At 35.2% G+C, this 27534-nt stretch overlaps 1 protein-coding gene across 1 annotated transcript in view; it reads left to right on the top strand.

Annotated features, from left to right (window-relative positions):
• SPATA17 (spermatogenesis associated 17) overlaps positions 1-27534 on the top strand; it is a gene marked incomplete at its 5' end in the record, with an annotated part of 182122 nt that overhangs the window by 45947 nt on the left and 108641 nt on the right. Inside the window, one exon of the mRNA XM_080823976.1 lies at positions 25891-26014. Within this exon, the coding sequence (XP_080680102.1) occupies positions 25891-26014 (124 nt within the window). The remainder of the gene's footprint in view (positions 1-25890; positions 26015-27534) is intronic.

Genomic DNA, 27534 nt, shown 5'->3' with positions numbered 1-27534 from the left:
TTTAGTTCTAAGATATTTTCTTATATTATTTCTGAAATAATTTCTTCACTTTTATTTCCTTCTATTCTTTCTTTACATGGTTCTTATTGGCTGGATGTTGGACCTCCAGAAGTAATGTGCTAAGTCTCTTAAACCTTTCTGCCCCCATTCCCTTCACTTTGGGCCTTTGTCCTTTGTATATTTGTGAGAGACTTCCTTTCTACCCTACTAAAATTTTTATTTCAGCAATAATTTTTAACTTTCATTAAATATTTCTACCATTTGAATAATTTCTTCTTTTATATGATTCAGTTATTATTTTGTTAATGAATTTTATCATATTTCTCTAAAAGTACCAGAGCAGTTAGGGTCTTGGCAGGAAGCAGAACCCACCTCAGGGTTTGTTTTTTGAATAAAGAAAGTTAAATGAAAGGATGAGATCAGAGATAATGTACAGGGTTAAGGGTGCAGCAAAGGATGTTTTAGCAACACAGACTGGCAACAGTAGGATGTCGCTATTGCCAGGGTCAAAGAGTTAAGGCAAAGAAATAGCATTAATGGTTATAGTGAGAGCCAAGGGGAAGTTTACAATCTCTACCCCTGGCCGTGATCTGTACTTGTAGAGGAATGCAGCTATTTCCAGAGGTGTGTGGCATCAAAGGGGAGAGGGAAATGAGGTAAAAATACCCTCAGTTTCTTCCTCCTAAACTTTAGTCTTCTGTTAAATTAAATCCAGCTGAAAACTAGCCTAAATGATAGAGTTGGTAGGGCTTAGCCTTTTCGGTCACGGTGCAGGTCACAGAAGTATGTTGGATGAATTGGGGGTAGCAAATGAAAAATAATCAGCATAGGTAACAATAGAAGTTTAGAGTTTGAGTTTTATTCCGTCTCTGTGTTCTGAATTTCCTCCACAGTGTTTTGTTTTGTTTTTTCTTTTTTTTCTTTAAGTTGACTATTTGCATTTTCCCTTTTATACTAGAATCTACCCTTATACAACTGGTGTGTGTGTGTGTGTTCATTTATACATGAGTGTGAGAAATTGAAAGACCAATTTCAATGTGTACATAAATTGAAGATTTTGTTGACTGGTAGGTTTCATTGCTTTTAAGGTGGTAAGTCAGGGAGCTGATACCTTTTGCTAGTAGATGCCCAGATGCCAGTATGTGGAGGTTATTTAGTTTCTTTTAGGCTATTTAGTTTCTCCAGAGAAACTTCTGTTGCTCTAATGAGGAAGTAGATGCCGTCACTGCCATTGAGTGTAGGGTAAGAGAAAATTTCATGTGCCTCACACCCACAAGCTACTGTACTCTAAGTCCTATGTATTTTCTCTCAGTTTCTTCAGAGCACAACCTTAATCCCTCACCTAAGAAATTGAAGCGTGAATGCTGGCATTCCCTATATATATGTGCTAAAGAAACAAAAGTGTGTGGCTGTTGTAGATATATAGCTCATGGTTAAACTGCTACATCATAGTAGAATGGAGATGGGATTCTACATCATATGATGTCAAGGATAGTGCACTTTCCAGCATCTTACACTACTTTCTGTGTATGTAGACTAATACAAAATGATAGAAAGATCTTAGGAAATTAAAGTTTCTCAGCTGGACTACATTTGTTGCATAGTTAAATTCTGGATGCCACTATTATCGGTGAACATTGACAAAAAAAAAAATCCACATCCAACAGAAAACAACCTGGAATATAAGAGATGTGGAAATCATGGAGAGTTGGTTAAGACTGGAACACAGAAGCTCAAAGTAAGGCATGACATCTGTCTTCAGATTTCAAAGAACCATTATGTTCCGCATTTATAAAAAGGGAAAAAATTGAGGCAAGTTAGTTCAACGTGAAAAGCATATTTCCAATAATTAGAGCTATTCAGTAATAGGCTGACTTATGAAGTATAAAATATCTGACCGGATTCATCTACAATGTCAGGACTTGTGTAAAAAGGATTTCTGAATTTGATGACAAACTAGAAGATTTCTAATTCCCTTTAAATCTGGGGGATCACTTGTTTAACATGGCAATATGTTTAAAAGACACAAATCGATATATTTATTTACGTCAAAACTTAAAGTACTTCAAATTCCATAAAGGTGCTAGGATAATTTAAATGAGATTAATCTATGTCATAAGGGATTCACAGAAAAGTATATGGTATAAAATTATCACTTACCGGGGTGCCTGGGTGGCTCAGTGGGTTAAGCCTCTGCCTTCAGTTCAGGTCATGATCTCAGGGTCCTGGGATCAAGCCCCGCATCGGGCTCTCTGCTCAGCAGGGAGCCTGCTTCCCGGTCCCCCTCTGCCTGCCTCTCTGCCTACTTGTGATCTCTTTCTCTGTTAAATAAATAAAATAAAATCTTTTAAAAAAATTATCACTTACCATGACTAAGATGGATATGATAATTCCATGTAAATCAAGAATTTTGTATATGTGCATATATTATAATTACATATTTACAACTGTTAGTTAATCTAAAGTTAAAAGTTCTCTAAGTCATGAAATTTTAAAAATATTTTAATTCTTAATGTATTATTGAAATATATATTCCTGAAAGATAAAGGCTGCCTTGCATTCCCATAGATAGAAAAAAGTTTTCGCAGGTGGCAACATCTCCTCAGATCACTAAACTGGTCCTTCATAGTTTTGGAAAAGAATGACTAATGGATTTATCATTAAGAGGACCATTATTCTAAATTTAATATTATATTTATGAATTCTTAGATTCATTGACATGCTTGCCAAAATACTAAATCACAGAAGGAACAGCTTTTAAAATGCTTTTTTGACTTTTTATGATCTGAATAGTGCTGATGAAATAACACATGTAAGAGAACAGCATCTAGTTCCTTCAAGATCCCTGTGCAGCTCTGCCATATTCGCATGGACTGTGCTGTGTGCCTCGTTTCTGTGGTTATTCTGAAATCCATTGATCCATACCCATAACTTGGCATATTAAAAACTGACGTTCTCTTATTTGCCTGTTTCTGTTATTTTTATGTGAGTAACTTCCAGCTGAACTATGAGAAATTCTTAGTTTCTAAAGTTCATAGTTCCTCTCTCTATCGCATTTCCTGTTAAACTATCAGTGTTTGCAATGAAGATGGTCATCATTTAGAACTCACAGCTAACTAACAGCTTGCTGTTTCAAAATATTTATATCAATATTTGTGTTAAATGATGTCTTTGTAGTCTGCTGATTTGCATTTGTTTTCAAGGAAAAGCAAAAAAAAAAGTTGAGTGATTTTTATGAATATTCATGTAGTTTCTAGGAAACTCAATTCAAAAGATTTGAACATTATCTCTCATCCTTATAATAGTTATCTAGGACCCCTCAATATGACCACCATTATAGTCTTTAAGTAATCTTTCTCTGGTATAAAACCGTACAGAGTCAACAAAGGCATTAAGCTAATGACAAAACTGAAGAGCATTGAGATCACTTAACATTGCATATCAGGGAAACACAGTACTAAATAGATTTCTAGTTCTCTGGAGTTGAAAACTTAATACATTAAACTATCTAGGAAGTACAATTTCTTTCTTTTTTAAAAATATTTTATTTATTTATATGACAGAGAGAGACTCAGCTAGAGAGGGAACACAAGCAGGGGGAGTGGGAGAGGGAGAAGCAGACTTCCCACTGAGCAGGGAGCCTGATGCTAAGCTTGATCCCAAGACCCTGAGATCATGACCTGAGCTGAAGGCAGACGCTTAATGACTGAGCCACCCAGGTGCCCCTAGGAAGTACATTTCTAATTGTGCTTTAATTTACGAAGAAATAGAAACATGAAGGAAATCAGCATGTCTTCTCAGATTGGTAATATCTGCGGCCCCCAAAATCAAAGGAGGAACTGCTAGAGTAAAAACCTATAGAGTAGTGTTGGTATTCGTCTTTCTTGCGCTGTCACATGTGGTTTCTTCAAAAGTTTCACTAACTTCATTTCCCATTTCAATTAAAGTGGGAAAATACTAATGTAAGAAATAAGGTCTGGGTTATATCTAATCTATCAATACTGGACACATGCTTGATAACTTCCTCTTTAGATATATGCACAATATAGACAAAAAGCATTATAACTGAGTAGTTAACTTAAATCTTGTAAAACATAAACAAAAGAAATAGTTAATTACAGACTCATCAGAAATTTCTCTCTTTTGGTGTAGCATGTCTGTGTTTTTGATAAATAACCATAAGAGGAAGATCAGTCTTTTATGTGATAATTATAAATGCCATAAATACCAACCTAAAAATTTATATGAACAGGTTTAGACATTATAAGCAATGATGAACTCAATAAATAGACTAATCACAGTAAATTCTATTTACTAAGCATCCATTATGTGCATGATGTTTTGTATGTTATCTATACAAAACTCCTTTTGGGATATATATTGTCATATCTTAAAGATGAACAACTAAAACTCAGGTTTCAAGTAACTTGGATCACACAGCTAAGTAGTGGTAGATCTAGAGATTTGAACTCAGTTTTTTGTTTTTTTTTAAATCAAAACAGCCTCTTTGTATTTTTGATTTATTTCAAGTTGTATCAGTCATATCTCAGTGGCATATAGCATCAGCAGGCTCACTTAAAACCCATTACAAACCTCTTATAAATGCCTTTTCTGCTGCTAGGGCTAGAAAAAACTTGTTAGACTTCCTTTCAGTGGAGGTACCGTATGACTTGGTCATGCCCAGTGAAATAAAGTATTAAAAATAATAGAACTAAATGGGAATTTGACTATTGGAGGCAATTTCATGTCAGATTAAAAACCATTATTATGTGGTGTTAAATATTTTTTCAGATCCCATCTGTTCTATGTACTGTGTGATATAAAGTCATTAACAATTGAGGCTTTGGTATTAATTGAAATAGTGGGTAGATTTCACAAAATTGGTGTACATTGCCTCTTCCAGCAAGTTTCTGTGAGAAGTAGATGAACTTGGACTAGATATAGCTAATCTGCAAGCAGAGCTGGAAGGTAGTACTTCTTAGCTAAGAAGTACTCTGTACAGTGTGTATTTTTTGAGTGTCTTATAATTTGGAACTTTGTGGTATTGTAAAACCCAACTGGTTTCATATCTCAAACTGATGAATTTATTAGCAGTGGCTATGAAGTTTAGGGACTTAGCTGTAGATAACCACAAGACCTTGGCAGGTATGTGAGCTCAAGACAAATATCAGAATTGGGATATTACCTTGCTTGATAATGGCTAAGTTAATTCAGACCAACCACCCTCATAACAATATCTAAGCATCAAAGAGCTATCAGCATAATCAACAATTTATTAGCCAAAATATAAAAGAAGATGAGTATTCAGAGATGTAAGTCTACAATCAAAGCTGCTTTTGCCTTGAGAGCATCAGTAATTTCTTTTTTGATTTCTTCTTTGCATGACTTTAAAAATAGTCACCCATGTTTCTTTTGATATTGTAAGGTTTCTTTTGTAACTTTTAATATTGAATCCAGTGAAATCTATTTAATATGAGGAGTAAATTTAAAATTGAGTTTAAGATTTTTTTAAATGGCTAACAAGTTATCACAGTAGTATTTATTAAATAATTCAATTATCTCTCACTGTTAAGTGTCATCTTATCACATAGTAAGTCCCCACATGTGCTCCGGTGTATCTCTTGACTATCGATGGCCATCTGACTTCTCTTTTTGTAATCCTGTATAATATTACATTGCTTAAGTACCTACAATTTACTTCTGTTTTTCAGAAGATGCTTTGGCTACTTCAGCTTAATTTTCTTCCAACTAAATTGTAAATCATTTTGGCATGTTTGAAAAAATATCAAATTGGGATTTTAAATCAATTTAAATTAAATTTGTAGAATAGAGTAGGGTATAATAATATTTTCATAATTCGAGTCATCTTGTCAAGGAAGGAAGGATATCTCTTCATTTATGTGGGTCTTTTAAAAGGTTCATTAGTGAAACTTCATTATTTTCTTAATAAAAGCTCTGCTTCTTTGGTTTGTCCCTTTCTCTTTTTTTTTTTTTTCCCCTTTGTTCCTCTTTTTTTTCCCCCCTAAATTTCACATCTGAGGGAAATCATACGGTATTTGTCTTTCTCTGACTGGCTTATTTCATTTAGCATAATAGTCTAGCTCCATCCATGTCACTGAAAATGACAAGATTTCCTTCTTTTCTGTGGCCAAATAATATTCCAGTGAGTGTGGGTGTGGGTGGGTGGGTGTATCACATCTTTTTTATTCACTTATCTGTTTTTTTTAAATATTTTATTTATTTATTTGACAGAGAGAGATCACAAGTAGGCAGGGAGGCAGGCAGAAAGAGAGGGTCGCAGGCTCCCTGCTCAGCAGAGAGCCCTATGTGGGGCTCGATCCCAGGACCCTGAGATCATGACCTGAGCTGAAGGCAGAGGCTTAACCCGCTGAGCCACCCAGGTGCCCCTTCACTCATCTGTTGATTGACACTTGGCTGCTTCCATAATTTGGCTGTTGTAAATAATGTTGCTATAAACATAAGGTGCATGTATCCCTTAGTGTTTTCAGATTCTTTGGGTAAATACCCAGTAGTACAATTACTGGATCATAGGGTAGTTCTATTTTTAATTTTTTGAGGAACCTCCACACTGTCTCCCACAGTGGCTGCACCAGTTTACATTCCCACCAGCAGTGCAAGAGGGTTCCTTTTCCTCCACATCTTTGTCAACACTTATTTTTTGAGTTTTTGATTTTAACTATTTTGACAGGTATAAGGTGATCTGTCATTGTAGTTTTGATTTGCATTTTCCTGATGATGAGTGATATTGAGCATCTTCTCACATGTCTGTTGACCATCTGGATATCTTCATTGGTGAAATGTCTGTTCATGTCTTCTGCCCTTTTTAATTGGATTATTATTGTTTTTTTGTGCTTTTTTTTTTTTTTTGGTGATGGTGTAAGTTTTATATATTTTGGATACTAACCCTATATCAGATATGCCATTTGCAAATATCTTCTCCCATTCTGTAGGTTGCCTTTTAATTTTTGTTGTTTGTTTCCTTTATTGCAGAGAAGCTTTTTATTTTTATGTAGGTTATTTTTATTCCCCTTGCCTCGGGAGACATACATAGAAAGATGTTGCTGTGGACAATGTCGGAGAAATTACTGCTTGTGCTCTCTTGTGGGGTTTTTATGGTTTCATGTCTCACATTTAAGGTCCTTAATCCATTTTGAGTTCATTTTTGTGTATGGTGCAAGAAAGTGGTACAATTTCATTCTTTTGCATGTAGCTGTACGGTTTTCCCAGCAGCATTTGTTGAAGAGACTGTCTTTTTTCTGTTGCATATTCTTGCCTCCTTCGCTGAAGATTAATTGACCATATAATTGTGGGTTTATTTCTGGGTTTTCTTTTCTGCCCCATTGATGCCAATACCGTACTGTTTTGATTGCTATAGCTTTGTAGTATCACTTTAAATTGGAATTCTGATGCCTCCAGCTTTGTTTTTCCTTTTTAAGATTGCTTTTGGTGTTTGGGGTCTTTTGCAGTTCCATACAAATTTTAGAATTGTTTGAGTTGTGTGAAAAATGCTGTTGGTATTTTGATAGGAATTGCATTAAATTTGTAGATTACTCTGAGTAATATGGACATTTTAAAAATATTTGTCCTAACCCATGAGCTTGGAATGTCCATTTATTTCTTCGTGTCATTTTCAACTTCTTTCATCAGTGTTTTATAGTTCTCAGAATACACATCTTTTACCTCTTTGGTTAAGTTTATTCATAGGTATTTTATTATTTTTGATATAACTGTACATGTGATTATTTTCGATATAATTGTACATGTAATTATTTTCTTAATTTCTCTTTCTGCTGCTTTACTATTAGTGTACAGAAATACAATGGATTTCTGTGCATTGATTTTATATCCTGTGACTTTACTGAATTTGTTTATCAGTTCTGTAGTTTTGTTGTCCTTTGGGTTTTTTTAATATAGTATCATATAATCTGCAAATAGTGATAGTTTTACCTCTTCCTTACCAATTAGAGATGCCTTTGATCTATTTTTGTTGTTGTTTGATTGCTGTAGCTAGGACGTCTAGTACTATGTTGAGTAAAAGTAGTGAGAGTGAATATCCCTGTCTTGTTCCTGACCTTAGGAGAAAAAGCTCTCATTTATTCCCCATTGTGTATGTTATCTGTGGGTTTTTCTTATATGACCTTTATGTTGAGATACATTCCCTCGAAACCTACTTTGTGGGGGCTTTTTATCATAAATGAATGTTGTACTTTGTCAAATGCTTTTCTGCCTCTATTAAAACGATCATACGATTTTTACCCTTGTTGATGTGATGTAGCATTTGATTGATCTGCAAATATTCAACCATTCTTGCATCCCAGGAATAAATCCAACTTGATCATGGTGAATGATTTTTTTGATGTATTGTTGGGTTTAGTTTGCTAGTATTTTGTTGAGGAATTTTGCATTTATGTTCATCAGGGACTTTGGCCTGTAGTTCTCTTTGTTTTGTGGTGTCTTTATCTTGTTTTGGCATTAAGGTAATGCTGACCTCAGAGAATGAATTTGGAAGTTTTCCTTCCTCTTAGATTTTTTTGGAAAAGTTTGAGAAGAATAGGTATTAACACTTTTTTAAATGTTTGGTAAAATTCTCCTCTGAAGCCGCCTCGTCCCAGACTTCAGTTTGTTGGGAGTTTTTAAATTACTGACTCATTTTCATCACTAGTAATGGGTCTGTTCAATTTTTCTAAACTGAAGGTTGTATGTTTCTAGGAATTTACACTTTTCTTCTGTGTTGTACAAGTTGTTGGTATATAATTTTTCATAATACTCTTTTATAATCGCTTGTGGTATTGTTACTTCTCCTCTTTCATTTGTGATTTGTTTATTTGAGTCCTCTCTCTCTCTCTCTTTTATGAGTCTGGCTAGAGGCTTACCAAATTTTGTTAATCTTTTCAAAGAACCAGCTCCTGGTTTCATTGATCTGTTTTTGTTTGTTTGTTTGCTTTAGATTCTATATCATTTATTTCTGCTCTAATCTTTCTATTTCCTTCTTTCTGCTGGTTTTGGGTTTTGTTTGTTCTTTTTCTAGTTCCTTTATGAATAATGTTAGGTTGTTTATTTGAGATTTTTCTTGCTTTTTGAGGTAGGCCTCTATTGTTATAAACTTCCCTCTTATAACTGCTTTTGCTGCATCTCCTATATTTTGAATCATTGTGTTTTAATTTTTCTCCATGTAATTTTTCATTTCTTCTTTGATTTCTTGGCTAACCCATTCATTGATTTATAGCATCTTATTTAACCTCCATGTATTTTTGCTCTGTCCAGATTTTTTCCATAGGGTTGATTTCTAGTTTCACAGTATTTTGATCAGAAAAGATTCATGGTATGACTTTGATCTTTTTGAATTTGTTGAAACTATATCCCCTAATATGGGATATAGTCTGGAGGATGTTCTGTGTGCACTTGAAAAGAATGTGTATTCTACTGTATTGGGATGGAATGTTCTGAAAATATCTGTTAAATCCATCTGGCTCAGTGTCATTCAAAGCCGCTCTTTCCTTGTTGATTTTCTGTTGGATGATGTGTCCATCAATGTAAGTGGAGTGTTAAATTCCCCTGCTATTATTGTATTACTATTCATTAGTTCTTTTGTGTTTATTATTAATTATTTTATGTATTTGGGTGCTCATATGTTGGGTGACTGAATATTTATAACTATTACAACTTCTTGTTCACTTTGTTATAATACAGTGTCCTTCTTTATGTCTTGTTACAGTCTTTGTTTTAAAGTCTATTTGTCCAATATAAGTATTGCTACCCAGGCTTTTCTTTGCCATCCATTTGCATGATATGTGTTTTTCTATCCCCACACTTTCAGTCCTTATGTGTCCTTAGGTCTGAAGTGAGTCTCCTGCAGGCAGCATGCAGAGGCATCTTTTTTTTTTTTTTTCCATTCCATGACCTGTGTCTTTTGAATGGAGCTTTTAATTCATTTACATCCAGAGTAATTATTGATAGGTATGTATTTTTCACCATTTTTTTCTTATTTTATGGTTGTTTTTGTAGTTCTTCTCTCATCCTTTTTTTTTCTTTTGCTCTTTTCTCTCATGGTTTTCTGGCTTTAGTGATATACTTGGTTTCCTTTCTCTTTATTTTTTGCATATCTATTACTGGTTTTTGATTTATGGTTACTATTAGGTTTGTAAGTAACATCTTCTGCATATAGCAGTCTATATTAAGTTGATTGTTGCTTAAGTTTGAACCCATTCTTTGTTCCTCTCCCCACCATGTTATAGGTAGATGGTGTCATACTTTACCTCACTTTATTTTTTTAGTTCCTTGACTGATTTTTACAGATATACTTACTTTCACTGCTTTTAAGCTTCCTGCTTTTCTTACTCTTACTTACGGTCTTTCCTTTCCACTCAAAGAGTCTCCTTTAACATTCTTGTAGGGCTGTTTTAGTGGTCATGAACTCTGTTAGCTTTTGTTTATCTGGGAACTCTTTATCTCTATCACTCCTATTCTGAATGATAGCCTTAATGGATACAGTATTCTTGGCTGCAGATTTTTTTCTTTTCAGCACTTTGAATATATTATGCCACTCTCTTCTGGTCTGCAAAGTTTCTGCTGAAAATCCTCTGATGCACGTACTGGGTGTTTCCTTGTATGTAACTGACTTCTTTTCTTTTGCTGTTTTTAAGTTTATTTCTTTATCACCAGTTTTTGCTATTTTAATAACTGTGTGTCTTGGTGTGGACCTCCTCAGGTTGATTTTGTTGGGTGATCTCTTTGCCTCCTGGATCTGGGTATCTGTTTCCTTTCCTAGATTGGGGAAGTTTTCAGCTATTATTTCTTGAATAAATTTTCTGCTCCCTTTCTTTCTCTTCTTCCTCTAAGATCCCTATAATGCAAATGTTATTGGCTTAATGGAGTCATGAGTTCCCTAAGTCTATTCTCATTTTGCATATTTTTTTTTTCCTTTGTCACTTTCCCAGCTTCATTACTTTCCATTACTCTGTCCTCCATCATTCTTCTGCTTCTCTAGCCTGCTATTTATTCCATCTAGTGTATTTTAATTTCATCTCTTATTCTTCATCTCTTATTAGTTCCTTTTTATCTTTTGGTAAGGGTCTCACTTATGTCCTCCACTCTTTTCTCAATTCCAGTAACTATTTTTACCTTAAATTCTGTATCAGGCAAATTACTTATATCTGTTGCCCTTGGGTCTCTTGCTGTGATTTTGTCCTGGTCTTTCATTTGGGACATATTCCTATGTCTTCTCATTTTATCTAACTCTTAGTCTGTTTGGAAAGTCAGCTATATGTACTGCTTTCAAGAGTAGTGACCTGAAGAAGAGGTCCTCTAGTGCCTTGCAGTACAGTGTCCCATGTTTACCAAAACCAGGTGGGTCTTCTTAGGGGAAACCTTAGAGGGCCTTCTCTTATGTATGTTGCATGTGTCCTGGTTTTGTGGTCTGGCTGATTTTTTCTTCCGTCCAGTAGTGTAGAGTGGCTCTCCCAGCCTATTGTGGACAGTGTTTGGTTCCTGGCCTGGGTAGGGTGTGCAGCCTTAACAAGGTGCCCACTGGTTCCCTTGCAAAGTGAGACCTGCCACTGCAGATGCCACCTGACTGGGCCATTGGATCCTGCACAGCACACATGGGTGGGGTACACAGTTTTAACCAAGTGCATAGGTCTTCTGTGGGGCTTGCTGCTGAAATTGCCAGGACCAAGGTCCCACAAAACTTGTGGGTCAGGTGATACGGTTTTGGCAAAGTTTGTGGTGGTCTGTTGGGAGAGGGGACCAGCAGCACTGGGACTGAAGAAGCTCTGTCTGCAAGAGGAGGGTCCTTAAAGCCCAGGGGGATGGGACTTGATATAAGCAAGTTACATCATGACTGTCTTCTGTGCTTATTCTAGCAGGTGGCCCTGTGTTTATGCTGGGTGGTAGGGGAGGGAAATGGTGCCTGCCAGCTCCTTTGTTCCTGGAGGAGTTTCCCTGAGAACGTTTCCCTTCCCAGATAGGCTCTGAGTAAGTAACTCTCCCTCTTATATGCCCTAGGTGTTTTCCAACTTGCTGCTTCTAAGCTGTATGTCAGGGGGCTGTTTTCTGTGCTAGTGCTTTAAGTGTGGGGACTCAGCTTCCAACAGCCTCCAGGCTCTCCCAGAACCCAGCCCAATGATTTTTTTTTTTTTTTTGTAATTTTACATTTTTTAATTTTTGTTTTTAAAGTTTTACTTTTTTTAAAAATTTAAATTCAGTTAATTAATATATAATGTATTTTTAGTTTCAGAGGTAGATGTCAGTGATCCATCAGTCTTATATATACCCAGTGTTCATTACGTCATGCTGATTTTTAATATTTCAGGCTTTTGGTCCCAATAATTGTAAGAACTCACAAAGGCAACTCTTGCTTTCAAAGCTGGTTTTTATGGGGATTGTCTTCTTTGTGCAGGCTCCCTGATATGATAGTCTGTTTCTCTCCTCTCTGTGCCTGTGGCTTCCTCCCTCCCAACGTGAGTTTGTTTAGCTCCCCACTGCATCTCTGCCCTTCCTACCTGCTTTGATGTGGCCTTTATTCTACCTTTAGTTGTGGAGTTTCTTGTACCAGTCTTTAGGTCATCTTCTGGTTTATTTACACTGATATGAGTGTTATCTAGTTGTATCTGTGGGACAAGGTGAGCTTATGGCCCTTTCACTCCACCGTTTTTCCAGTCTCTCTGTGATTATTATTTTTACATATTGAAAGCAATATGTTTTGAACAAAGTAATTTTATACTTTACTGAAGTTTTTAATTGGGTCTCAGAATTCTTGTACTTTTTTTAGTGCTTCACCTAGGTATTGATGGTTTGTTTTCTCATTCAGTCATTCAACAATCTGATGACGGGGTGGAGAGTAAGCTGGAGCGATGGGAAACTGTGCTCTTGACACTGTCCTTCCAAGTCCTGATTGACCTCCTGTCACTGTGAATATTGATTTCATGAAGCAAGATCAATGTGAAGTTCCATTGCTCATAGACTCTTTTCTTTTCTGGGTTTATTTTATTCAGCAGCTCTCAGGCTACTTTTCCTCATTCTCCTCTAGCCCAGATTTGCCATCTGGTCTCAACTCAGTCAGAAGCTCTGATCAACAAAAAAAGAAATTACTTGGCTGCAATTTCTCTCCTTTAGTCCTGCATCTGGTTATTCCTATCTTTATCCCTCTTGGTTGGAGCTCTTACTAGATTCCTCAGACTTGTTCAGTTATTTCCCACATACTATACTGACTTTGTGATTAAGGAAAATACCCTGTATTTGTGGTCTAAATTTAATTGAAAATGAATTTAATTAAATATTCTTTTTTCATTCCATTCCTACTTACTCTCTTGAGTTGATTATGGGTACTGTGGCTTCTCCTTGTTTTTGCCTATATTTTTATTTCTTTTTCTTCTTATTTATGACTTTGGAAATAGATTGTAGGCAAAAGAACACATTCACTATCTTCCTAGAAATCAATACATAATTATTTTAATAAGCACTCAGTATTAGATATTATTTTATGCTTTCTTTAAGTGTCATTTCTTAACTTTTTAAAATCTTACCTTCTCTTCAAGATGTGGAGCCTAAGTTGTTTTACACTTACAAAGCCTTTTTTTAAAAAATTATTTATATGCATAGCTATTTTCTTATTTAAAGCAGTTTTATTTTAACCCTTGATTATGGTATTTTCTCATTAAGATGTGAAAGTTTTATCTTTATAATACAATTGAAAATTTTCCTATTTCCTATTTTTGATATAGAGTACTCATTAAAATATTTGTATATAAGTAAGTATATAAATGCATAAATTATTTGAAGATTGGTCATATATTCTTTCTTAGTACATAAATATTTGTTAATTAAGTTAAATATTATAAATTTTGAAGAGCCAAATTAGATTTTCAATAATGATAAAATCTGATTCTCTTAAAATATATACTACTTCCTTTATATATTGTTTCATGTTTTACAGTAAGTGTATAATTAAACAAACATTTACAGTAATATTGTGATACTATCTGAAAGGACAGTTCACACATTTTATAACCTCTGAGCTTATGTGAGTTAGGTGAAAGAGTGAATGTAAAGTCTTAGCAGATCTCAGTGTGAAACTCCCATTGAAAACACTAGGCGTTAATTTTTTAATCAAATAGAGCAATTGTCAGTCAAACACATTATCAATCACTAACATGTATTGGCACTTATTGTATACCAAGTATTGTGCTTAGCCCTTTATTCTCATCATCTCCTTCAGTTTTCACAACAAACCTATGAGGTCAATATCATTACCTACTCAACAATTAAAGTAGAAACATTTTAGTTTTGTATCATTATGTCTACAACCTCCCTCTGAGTGATATTTTTCATAGCATCCTTAGTTGGAGTGGAAATATTTGCATAGATATTTGATAAAGAATGAATAGTTACCTTAAAATAAGGCTGAGCATAGAATATAGATAATGAACCATTTCATCATTAGTTAAGTGATAAAATAACTTAAATGAAACATTCAGAGTCAATATTTTTTTAAAGAGTTTATTTATTTATTTGACAGACAGGGATCACAAGTAGGCAGAGAGACAGGCAGAGAGTGAGAGGGAAGCAGGCTCCCTGCTGAGCAGAGATCCTGACACATGACACGGGGCTCCATCCCAGGACCCTGGGATCACGACCCGAGCCAAAGGCAGATGCTTCAACCCACTGAGCCACCCAGGCGCCCCATTCAGAGTCAATATTAAAAGTAATTTCTGTATTGTATTTATGTTCTTCAATAAAGCCCATCCATTTACTTTTGAAAATACATTTTATTTATTTATTTTTTAAAATGTTTTATTTATTTTCAGCATAACAGTATTCATTGTTTTTTCACCACACCCAGTGCTCCATGCAATCCGTGCCCTCCCTAATACCCACCACCTGGTTCCCCCAACCTCCCACCCCCCGCCCCTTCAAAACCCTCAGGTTGTTTTTCAGAGTCCATAGTCTCTCATGGTTCACCTCCCCTTCCAATTTCCCTCAACTCCCTTCTCCTCTCCATCTACCCTTGTCCTCTATATTATTCTGAAAATACATTTGATTTTAAAGCTAGTCAATAAAATCATTTATTTTTATTAACCATATTATTTTAAGCTAATGAAAAGAGTGGTAGATGTATCTATTTTAGTTATATGAGAGATACATGAATCATAAAAACTGGCTGTTTTGTAAATTTGTTTGGTAGGTAAACTGTCAGGTAGCCTCCATAAATGGGTTGTCATGTTGTTTCATTTATTTTTATTATTTGAACTCAAATTAACTTTGCACTTTCACACTTTATCTATGGTGAATCTGAACCAAGTAGGACAGAAGAAAAGGTGCAGTTCCATTAAGCTCTAACATATCATTGGCTGTCAGGTAAGCCTTGTTACGCTGTCCATCCTCATTTAACTATCCCACAAGATCTCTTAATGAAGTTAAGCCCCAAGTTCACTCCAATAATTCTGTGGCAAGAGTTTGTGCAATGTAACAATTCATCACTTGTCAGGAAGGCACTTTTAGTTTATACATTTAATAAGGGCATCCTCTAGCTTGGTTAATTAGAAGTGAACAGTTTGCATATTTACTAAATGCAGAGTGTCATTGCTACCACGGCCTATTGCCTACATGAATTATTTCTCTATCTGCAATAAACAGCTGGGTAATTATTACTGCCATAATCAGATAAATTCCCTCTGTAAGGCTTTTCTTACATGGCAATTCTTTGAACTCATCCAAAGCTGAACAAAATTTATGAACTCCAGCAGCAAGGCCACTTTTTCATACTATGGTGTCCCTGTTCACTATTTCAAGGACATAAGTAGAAAACCATTTATATTGTGTAAATAAGGAGAATAAATATGATTACCTAAAGATAACATTTCAATAAACCTCATTTTAAAAGTATGATATTCTGGTCTCAGCTAACTAAATGATAGTGGTTTGGCTTTATCTAATTGTATCTAGATGACAGGCTCTTTTAGGAAGGAATAACCTGAGATGTAAAGAAAACAACATTTTCGTTTTCAAGAACCAAATTAATCTGTAATGTACATGTGACTTTTTCTCTGTAGAATCATTTTATATGTAAAGATACGATTAGTGTAGCAATTAATTTGGTAGAACTTAGATAAAAACACACTAGAGTGCCTAAAATACAGCGCATATTCTTTGCTTTAGAAACAGTCTGTTGCATATCTGTATTAGTAATTAATGACATAATTGATATAATCACTTTATGGACTGATACCCACTCATCTTTCCACATACTATATTTTTAATATTCTTTTTTTCCCATATACTATATTTTTAACAGGAATGTATTACCTTTAATGTATTGCTATTTCAAAAAATTTTCTAAGCCAAATATATAAAAAGAATAAAAAGCTTCATTCCTGAAATAGAATTAATAAAAGGAAAAAGCTTATTCCATTGGATATAATTTCTTTATATATATATTTAATTTTTTTCAAATTTAACTCTTTACACAATGAATTTTAGGCAGTTTACAAGAGTTACATTAAAAAAAGAATAAAAGAAATAAAGACCATAGTAAAGGAAAATACAGAATGATAACTATCTTGGTGTGATTGATCAGGAAATATGATTAGTTAAGTATGTCCCATGGTGAAAATGTAAAAAAAAAAAAATATGCATATGCCAAGAAACAGCTTTTTCTAGCCCTGATAAAAAAGAAATTTCACGTTCAGATCTTCGGTAGGATACACTGGTAATGTAATGAACAGTGACTTCAGTAACTTTATATTTTAAATGGGAAAAAAAGCCCTCTGAATTTCAAGAGTCTCTTTTTTGTGGTGATATTAAAAAAAAAAAGCCAGAGTATAACATTAAGTTATTATTCATTTGAAAGCAAGGAACTAAAATATGTTGGTTTGTGGTTTTAGTCCAACTTAGAGGAATGGATGAAATGAAGTTCTTATCTCTCACTTATCCTAGCTGAGATCCTGAGCTCTTGATATGAGATGGATGGAAGAGAGTTCCTTCTTTTTCCTTTTTAATTCTGTGATAAAGACTGGTAAAGCTATTGTTAATATTGTTGATTGGGAATGTATTTATAGAGTGGAAATCAGATTGGTACTTGATATATTTCTGTACAAATTTTTTTACTCAGTACTTGAAGATATGTTTAAGTTATTGAGAAAAGGTATTGAAAAATGCAGTTATTGCCAAAAAATTATTTTTAATTCTACCAGTAGGCTTTTGGGCCTTCATATTATTGGCTTCTTTAAAGCATAAGGCACTGGTGATCCTTTTTTTCCCTCTAATCTCTCTTACAGCTTGGATTCTGTAACACCACTCTCTCCTGGTTTCCTTTCTACTTTTCTAATGGTTTCATCTTTGTTTATTTGTGTATTTGCATTTATTTGCCTGATCTTAAATATTAATTTTCTCTCTTTGATGCATTTGTTTTTTTGCTGTTTGTGCTCTGGACAACCACTTCCTCTTCTGGGATTTCAGCTAATAATAATGTATGATGATGATTCATAAATCTGGATACTCTCCTGCTTTGACTTCTTAGACTGATTATAAGATAGTTGGTCAATAAGCAGTATTCTAAAACTCAGATAATTTTCTGAAATTATATGTGATATACTATTATATGTGATACTTCTTTAAAATATGTTGACCTCATCCTATCGTATTGTATTGCTTTAGGAGAGCACCCTGATTAATTCAGAGATGCGCCTGGATTGAGTATTGAGTGTACTGCATGCAAAAGCAGTAGCAATTATTTTTGCTTTAAAATGATGTTAACACATTTTAAGTGAGAGACAATGTGTTATTTTTGAGTGAACACAAAGTAAATAAGATCTTGCGATTCTTTTAGCTACCTCAACTCTAAATTCTCCTCCAAACAAAAAGTCAGAAGCTTGATACTCCTTCACAGCTGAATCACTGTGAAGATACACAAAGGAGAGAAAATGCAATGTGCCTTGATCTACCCTTATGCAGGAAAGCCCCCATGCTGTGTCTCAAAGTCACCATCTGTAAAGTCATTTCATTTCACAAAGAGGAACAGGAACCTTGTTAATAATACCTGCCCCTTACCAACCTCAGTGGAATGTTGTGAGGTTGAATTAATGTCTGTGAAGCACTTGGAGCTCCTGAAAATAATGCACTATGTAAATACATTTTATTGTTATACCTACTGTTGTACTTAGCTCAATGTCACTCTCAGTTATTTGACATCATATATATGATATAAAATTTTACTTCCTTTTACAGCAACCATCCAGAACAGTGAAAAGAAAATAATTTTTCAGTGAAATATGTGCATATATTTAGAAAGAATACTACACGAAAAAATTCTTTTCAACTAAGTTTATTCAAAGGAGCCAGAAGAGGAAAAAAACTGATTTTCATGAATGATCTTTGAATGGAGTCTTATTGCTTTTTAAAATCATGCAAAGTAGGCAAATGAAATAATGGAGCAATTGGGTGATCCTTTTTTATGATCAGAGTGAAGTCATGGTATTGTAATTTTATAACATCCACCATTATCTTCTTTTTTACCTTTTTCATTCTCAAAATATCTCATCTATAGAGTACAAATTTGCTAGCATTACCCTTAGAGAGTGCATTCACCCTAGGTCAGGAAACCTTTCTTCTACTCTAAAGTGCTTTTCGCCCACTTTGCTGTTGATGGACCACGTCTACCAAAGGTAGCCCTAGTTTCCTGTGAGTAATCCAGCCTCTTTTCCTCCCCATGTCCTTTCTCCCAACCCTTTAGTTCAGTTCCCAGTGCTGCCACCTACAGGAAGCCTTTTCTGATTTCTCCAAGTTTAAGCTCTGCCTCCGTGTTTCTTCATTTTCTGTCTGTAGTCTAGTTAGTTATCTGTTATTATATTTGTAAGCTGCATGAAGGCAGGGATTGGCCTTTACGCCTTTTTATTTCTTTTAATATCTTAAACATCCTTGTGACTAATTGACTGAATAAACAAATGAGTGTTAATGTTCTTCATGATATTCATTCTTCAAGTAGCTTAGGCATTTTGAAGAGAAATTCATCTATACAGAAACAAAGGATTTTCGAGAGTCGCTAGAAATATTTTCTGAGAGGACTCTTGTAAGTGTTTTCAGAATGTTCAAGTCTTAACTGCAGGTTTCAGAATAAGGCATGGAGCTCAGGAGTGCTTGAATATGAATGACTGTGTGCTACACAGTCCTTAATTTTAAACTGTATTTTCCTTTGTAAAATGCTGCCCGAATGAAATTGGCACCGCCTGTCCAACAGGTCCAGGGCCCCAGTAACCAGGTAGACAAAACAAGTGGTTTAAATGCTTTGACTGACTTAAAGGGAAGCTTTTGTTTCTAATGCAAATGTTTTGGGTATTTTTCTGACTTCCAGAGTATCTATTCCAGGGTTTTATCAGTCCCCAAATTGTTTTGAATGTCACACACCAGGTCCAAGCATGTAATTGGCTTCGTGGTTAATATTTTTGGTTATATTCTAGATTTTGCCCCCCTTTTTTCTTTTATTGTCTATGTAGTTGGTTAAATTAATATGGACATATTGAGAGCAGATAATTATGAAAAAGAAAACAAAGCACATTCAACAAACTTAACTAAAATACTTTTCTGTCATGATATACCACAGCAGAAAGTAATGCTTTTCAACTTTTTTTTTTTTTTTTTTTTTTAAGGCTTCTTGCACATCACTGAATTCATTTCCCATCAAAACAGAGTGAGGACTCTGGAGAATTGTTTGAATCCATTTCCTTAGAATTTTTTTTTCTTAAAGATGTCACAGATGATGACATTTTGTTTTTATTTGAGAGATTATGTAATATTATTTATTACCAGTTCCCTCTGAAATTTTGGTCATTTATAATTTTAAAACAATCTCTGTTTTTTTATTTCTCTGCCAAAATTATGATTTCTATGAAAATATTGGGTACATATCATATCTCCTTTGTAGTATTTCTCAGTGCTTTAGCTTATATCATGATACTCATATTAAAATTCCTAACTGACTGTAAGGTATCTCTTTATGATGTCATATTAGTGAGTAGAATTGAATCATCTTAATTCCTCACCAGAACTGATAATTTTCATTGCTGCAGACTATGCTTCTCAAACTTCAGCAGGCAAGAGAGTGCCCCAGGGTCCCACCCACCAGGATTTCTGAGTTGGTCTGGGGTGGAGCCTGAGATTTGCATTTCCAGCACTTCCCAAATGAAACTGATGCTGTTTTCCAGAGACCACACTTTGAGAACCACTTTATAGGTAAAGAGCCAGAATCCTGGTTCTTCCCTCCTTCCCAAGAGAGGCTTTCTCAATGTGGCTTCTTATCTCTTTTAATTAAACCATCAGAAGGGATGAATTGTAAGACTAGTCAACTGCGAAATAGTTAAAAAGAATAGTAGCACTTAGTTTATACCAGATATTAGACCAAATACTTTGGGAGGGACACATTAATGAATAAACTGTAATCCTGACCTTCAGGACCTCAGTCAGGACTTGGTGGGCAGAAGGCAGGAAGTTGTGCGTGTATGCAGCTATAATATATTGTAGAATGTAACAGACATATAAAAGAGGATTTTGAGAGTGGAAACAGCAAGAGATTAGTGATCATTGAAGTGATCTATGAAGACTTTTTATTTTTTTAAAGATTTTATTTATTTATCAGAGAAAGAGAGAGCACAAGCAGGGAGAGTGGCAGGCAGAGAGAGAAACAGACTGCTGGCTGAGCAGGGAGCCTGATGTGGGCCTCGATCCCAGAACCCTGGGAGCATGATGTGAGCTGAAGGCAGCTGCTTAACCGTCTGAGCCTCCCAGGTGACACATATGAAACCTTTTTAGAGAAAAGAATAGAGATTTTTGTTCTTGGGCTCTGCACCTACAAAGATGAGAAGATAAAAATTATAAAATTTTTTAGTGTCTTATTTTGAAATGCATAAGAAAATCAAACAATGGCAAAATATAGTTGACCCTTGAACGATGTGGGAGTTAGGGGCACCGACTCCCTGTATAGCTGAAAATATACATTTAAGTTTTGACTCCCTCTAAACTTAACTACCAATACCCTGCTATTGACTGGTAGCCTTACCAATAACATAAACAGTTGATTAACACACATTTGTATCCATGTGTATTCTGTATTCTAGAATAAAGTAAACTAGAGAAAAGAAAGTGTTATTTTTTCAAAAGATTTATTTATTTATTTCAGTGAGAGAGAGAGAGAGTGAGTGCAGGGCGAAGGGGCAGAGGAAGAGGGAGAAAGAAACCCAAGCAGACTCCCTGCTGAACCCAAGAGCTGGATGCTGGGCTCAACCCAGGACCCCTGAAATTAGACTTGGGTGGAAACCAAGAGTCACACACTGAACTGATTGTGTGACCCAGATGCCCAGAAAAGAAAATGTTACTAAGAAAATTATATAAAAGAGGGGAAAATACATTTGTCGTATTGTAATGTATTTGTTGAAAAAAATCTGCGTATAAGTGGACCTGTGCAAGTTCAAACTTATGTTGTTCAATTGGATTTGGGCAAAATGTGTGATATGAGTATAGTATTTTGCATAAAGGGATGAATTTTGGTGTGAGACCTGTATTCAAATTCTAACTCTCACCTTCTAGTTTGGGAGTTTGGACAGAGGTTTAACCTCGGTGACTCTCATTTCCTAATCTATAAAATGGGAGTGATAATACTTCCTTACTGGATTGTAAAAGGATTAAAAGTGGTAATGTGTATGTTTTAGGCAGGAACCTCTTGGAAATAAAATGTAAGTGTAGGATAAAACTGGTAATACTTCATTTGTTAAGCTGATAATACTTTATTAAACTTATAATACTTTATATTACTGTTCAGGGCAGTGAGGATGAGGAAAAGTGGGAGCGAAGTGTCAGAGATTGAAACAGACTCTGAATGCAATGGTTTGGTGCAGGACTGTATTGTGGGGGGCCTTTGGGGAATAACATCAGTAAGGTGGTAGAGAAGTTGACTCCCATCAGAAGTTTTAGCCAGTCACTGGAGGCCTAGGATTTGGATGGGTCTTCAGAGTGGACCCAAAGTGAGACAAAGGCTCTGGGCCTATGTATTCCCTCAATCACCAGTCGCTGGACGCAGGCTGGAGGGAGAATGTGACAAAGCCTGAGACCGGGCAGCTCATTTTCTCCCACGGCTACTCATGCATTGGTCCTGTAGGGAGGGGAGGAATGTGTTACGGTAAGCTCCTGCTGCCGCGGCCACCACTTCCTATGGAGTCCCATAGTGACTCAACAAGGTACACCAGGTCTGCACTGCATTCTCCATTAGCCACACGGGTTTGCAAGGAGATCTCGCAGCAGTGATGGAAAAAAGGAACATTTACTTGCATGGCTCTCTTCCCTTTCATGTTTCCCACCAGCCATGCCTCTCTGCCTCTTAGAAAACCAGATTCCATACTTTGCTTCATGGATTTTATCCACAAATTGCACATTGATCAAAAGAGAGAAAAGAAGAGATTGTTGAGGGAGTTGAGAAAGTATAAAAGATTGGTATCCAGTTGAGTTGATAAAGGAAGTAGTCTAGAACATGGCTTAGAGTGAAAATTCAGTATATAGCTAACACCTGTGTAGGGCCTACCTGTGTGGCAGCCCCACTCTGAGTACTTCATGTTGATTAATGTATTTGTTCCTCACAATAGCTTGATGAAGAAGACACTGATACTAATATATTTATATTTTATAGACGAGGATATTGAGACTCAGATATTAATCAGCTAGTAAGTAGCCACAGCAGAGAGTTTATAACCAGGTGTCATTTCAGAGTTCATGCTGTGAATCATTCCACTGTATTGTAGCTATTTTTAGTTTTATTATTGCTGTTATAATTAGAATATGTAAATATTTTAACGTTATAAATATCATTAACATTAGCAAACTATATTGAATATGAAAGACTTTACAAAAGTTTTGGTAATTTTTACCTTTATTTTTAAACTAGTATCACCAGATAATTTATATGTATGAAAAGTGATACAGGAAGACCTGAGACTTACCCAGGTTTCTTTAGCTATATAGTAGAAAACAGGATCATAATAAAAAATGTATGCGGTTCATTCAATAAAAAATATCTTCTGCATAATATTTCTTGTATCAGGATGACTACAGCCTGATCTGCAATTAGAGAAACTGTAAATCTAAGGATCCTAATTCCATTTCTGCCATTAACTGATTTGTTATTCAGAATGCATCATTTCATCTCTTCATGTGTTACCATATTTGTAAAATAAGGTAATTAGTAACTATCCCATATATATCACTGGATCGTGTTACAAGGATAGAAGTAAGACAGTATATATGCCTGAAATGAAAAAATATATTGAAAACAACCTGGAATTATTTGGGAAAAATTTTAACTGTTTTAGAAGTACTGCATTTAAAAAAATTCCCTAGATAAAAAATCGATAATTTTTATAATTTTATAAAGAAACCTAGTTCGAACAGTTTCCATCATTTAATCCTTAATGGGATCATAATTTTTTATTGCATCCTTAACAGTGAAACATCTCTTCATTGCTATTGATGTAACAAAAACTTGTATATCAGGGATAAAAATTTATTCAGCTCTTCCTACTTGGTCATTAAACAAAGAGTATTTGACATGAATATAATTGTGATGTTCAATATATCTGTACACTCTCAAGTATGGCAATAAATCAGGAACATAAGATTGGCTTTTTTCAAAAATTGTATAAATTTATTTAATTAATTACTTCTGTGTTTTGAGATTACCACAGATTAATTTTTCTAATGTTTTGTCAAATTTTTTTGGATTTATTTTTAGGGCTTCTCAGTTCCTTCTGGGTTTACGGTGTGTTTTCTTTATATACTGGAAACTGACATTCTTTTACTTATCTTTCAGTTTTTGCTTTCCTTGTCAAGCTCCCTGATTACACTCTGTTTTTAGTTTACATTTCCATATCCAGAAGATGGGCTGTTTTTACTACATCAAATAATTTACACTTTTGATTTTGTATCCAAGCCATATTACTTCTTTGCAGTTTACCTGTTCATGTGTGTGGGCAATTATATTGGATACTTTTTTCTTTCTTATGTAAGGTCTCTTCTTATTCATTAAATTATTTATAGGGCACAAACATCTTTGTAGATGTATTTTTTTTTATTTTTGTGATTGCTTGGAAAATTACTGTGCTTATCTTTGGAATGACATAAAATTGGATACATGCATATCTGAGTAATTATCCTTATAGAGGCAGTTCATTGGTTATTTTAAATTATCTTTAAGACTTATGAGAGGAATTATAGAAAAACATTTTTTACATAATATTAAAAGTAAAGATGAAAATTAATAATGTATTCAGTTTTTTATGTAACATGTGATTGTTATTTTTCCTGGTAAAAATTCTCATTTATTCATATGTACCTGCCTTGAAATTTGTACCTTAAGGACAAAGAAAGGTCACCAATCCTTCTAACTCCTGGTTCTTTGTCAAAAATGGACACAGTTAATGAGGTTTGTTTGGTACAGAACAAATTCTCAGACACAGATAGAGATCCTTTCAATGGAAACAAATTTGTTTGGCTTTACCAGGTTACTTAGCGATTAATAATAGCCTTGAGATGCAGGTCAGAAAGGTCATTGTACCAGCTTGCCAACACAATCTAAATGTGCAGCTAGCCCAGCTCTGTGGGTGCAGAAGCCCCCAAAATACTATGCATAAAGTAAAACAGGCTATTTTCTGACTCCTTTTTTCATATTAATAAGCAATTTTCAAGAGAAGGGTGGCAAAATGAGGGCCATGCCACTCCAAGTAATTCATTTATTTTGCAATTTAATCTTATGTTGAAAAAAATTGCTCTGCTGCAATAGCATAGCATGGTGATTTTTAAACGTCAGTGTGTTTCATAAGTAACCTTGTATGAAGTATTGTATTAGTAGCCTTTAACAGAGAATTGCAACAAAAATATTTCTAGACATTGAAGTAGAAATGAGAATCTTTTTTTTTTATTTTTGGAATCTTTCCCTCTACTTTCCCTTGATATCTTTAGGGTAAATGCTCGATGATTTACTTAAAATTTTACTTAAAGAACTGGACGCTAAGTTACATTATCTGTTTTTGAAAAAGAATAATGTATAATTTCAAAACATTATTTTAACATGAATAATTAAATTTGTTCTGTGAAAATAAAAGATTTATTTTTTCCATATTTGATAATATCTTATTCTGTTTACAGGCGTTTTTTTGCAGGGTATGTTTTACAAGTTTGTTTTTGTTTAAATTTCTTAGATATATACACTCAAATGATGAAATTTTCATTATTTTAATAGAATTTATTATACCTAGAAAGCCATGAACTTATTCACCTAGCTTAGCTTTTATTTTAATTATCTCTGAACAAAATCACCTTTCAAGTGCAGGATAATACATGTATTATTTGAACTATTAACTGGAGTAAATTTAAATTAAGTATATATATAAAACCCATCACATTTTCAAAATTAGCCCATTAGTATACAAAATAAATGATTAGAGATTTGTAAACATGAAATCAAAATTTAAAGGAAATCAGTAGCTCAGACATTTTCTTGGGATATTTAGGTATGTCCAAAATAGCTAATCTTCAACCAAAGAAAATGGCAATGTAGTTGTTTACTTCCTTAGCACTTGATATATTTCCTCAGCTGTTGAATTAGTTATAATGTGTAGATATTTGATTTAAAAATTTTGACCACTGAAAAATCACTTAAATGCTTTTCAAAGATTGCAAAGATTCAGAGAAATGTGCAGGTAAGATCGATTACACCACTGATTTTGATGGATGTGGGTGATGGTAGCCTCAAAAACTCACTTGATTATCATCAGTGGAAGAAGGAAAATGTTAGCAGATTTTTAGTATCATAAATAACTGCAGATTGTTTTGATGCAGGGAGGCACTGGAGGAGTTTGCAGAGATGAGAGAGAGAGAAGAGAAGAGGGCCGACCTCGAAAGGGAAGAGAAGGAAAGAGATTACCAAGCCCGAAAGATGCATTACCTCCTCAGCACAAAGCAGGTTGGTCTACCTGTCCCTGACAGCTCCCGTAAACCACTTGGGCCCCTAGCCTGACAGAGATAAAGTAGCAGGCTGAATGGGACATGACTTGTTGAGAAGATATCACAAAGACACTACTTCGAGTTCAATTTCGTGCTTCTGTGTAGGTGCGCGCAGGCACCATGACTCGTCTGCGACAGCAGCTCCACAGAGGCAGCGGCTGGGACGCCGGCAGAAAGGTCCAAGTCAGCAGTGTGATCTGCCACTGTGATAACACAACACGAAGGGCATAACCTAGCTTTTGAAACCCATTCTGAGTGGCTTATTGTTGTTTCGCGAATTGATCAAGAACTAAGAGTTATTAAACTGAGGTCGCTTTCAGGTTTTCTCTTTTACTTGAGCTAATGTTGAGATTAGAGCCATTCTTGTGCCCTTTCTAAATTTTGATGCACGTTTTCAAGTAAAGCTTTGAACAAACCTGCTTCAGCAATTGCATCTTCTTACTGAGATACAAATGTGGAATTGGGAATACTTAGAATGATTTTCTTACAAATGGTAAATCAGATTGTGCCGTAGTTGCTAGTTGCTGAGAAAAAATACATTGGCCTGTAGAATATTCTGCTCACAAAGAAATATGGTTAAAAAGCAACATGAATGGGGCGCCTGGGTGGTTCAGTGGGTTAAAGCCTCTGCCTTCAGCTCAGGTCATGATCCTAGGGTCCTGGGATCCAGCCCCGCATGGGGCTCTCTGCTCAGCAGGAAGCCTGCTTCCCCGCCTCTCTGTCTCTGCCTGCCTCTCTGCCTACTTGTGATCTCTGTCAAATAAATAAATAAAATCTTAAAAAAAAAAGCAACATGAATTTAGGGGTTGAAGTATGTTTTGTTAATTGAGCCTCAGGCAGGAAACTAGCAATTTGTAGGGTTTTATTCTTTCTCATAGACTTTCAAGTTCAGTCTTAAAGTTCCAGCTGGAGTCACACATTCAGATGTCTCAGACTTGGGCAAGTCAAGTCCAGTTCTGTGGTGGAGGGTTGTGGAGGGTGTTATCTGAGACTAAGTGTCATGCTTCGAGGCATCCAAATTCAAAAACGTTAAGTACTGGACTGGCCATGCACGTTTAGGACAGAGAACTGCACTTCTGGCTCTATTTGATAGGCTAATTAACAACACTTTCAATACTGATAACTATCTTAGTGTTTACTTAGTATTTGTATAGCTGAGTTATTTCCATTTAACAGACAAGAAAACTGAGAGAGAAAATTACGGTACTGATTTATAGACACAAAACTAATAATAATAGGTCTGCTACTCAAATGGAGGTCTTTAGATTCCAAATACTTAGGCAATAAAGATAATTTAAGAAATAGAAAGTCAGGGGCACCTGGGTGGCTCAGTGTTAAGCATCTGCCTTCGGCTTGGGTTATGATCTCAAGGTCCTGAGATGGACCCGATGGGCTCCCTGCTCAGTGGGGAGTCTGCTTTTCCCTCTCCCACTCACCCTGCTTATATTCCCTCTCTCGTGTCTCTCTCTATCAAATAAA

Source organism: Martes martes (assembly GCF_963455335.1).
Source record: "Martes martes genome assembly, chromosome: 15".
In the NCBI taxonomy this organism is placed as follows: Eukaryota; Metazoa; Chordata; class Mammalia; order Carnivora; family Mustelidae; genus Martes; species Martes martes.
The sequence above is the reverse complement of the archived record's forward strand: the minus strand, read 5'-3'. Positions and strand labels throughout refer to the sequence as shown.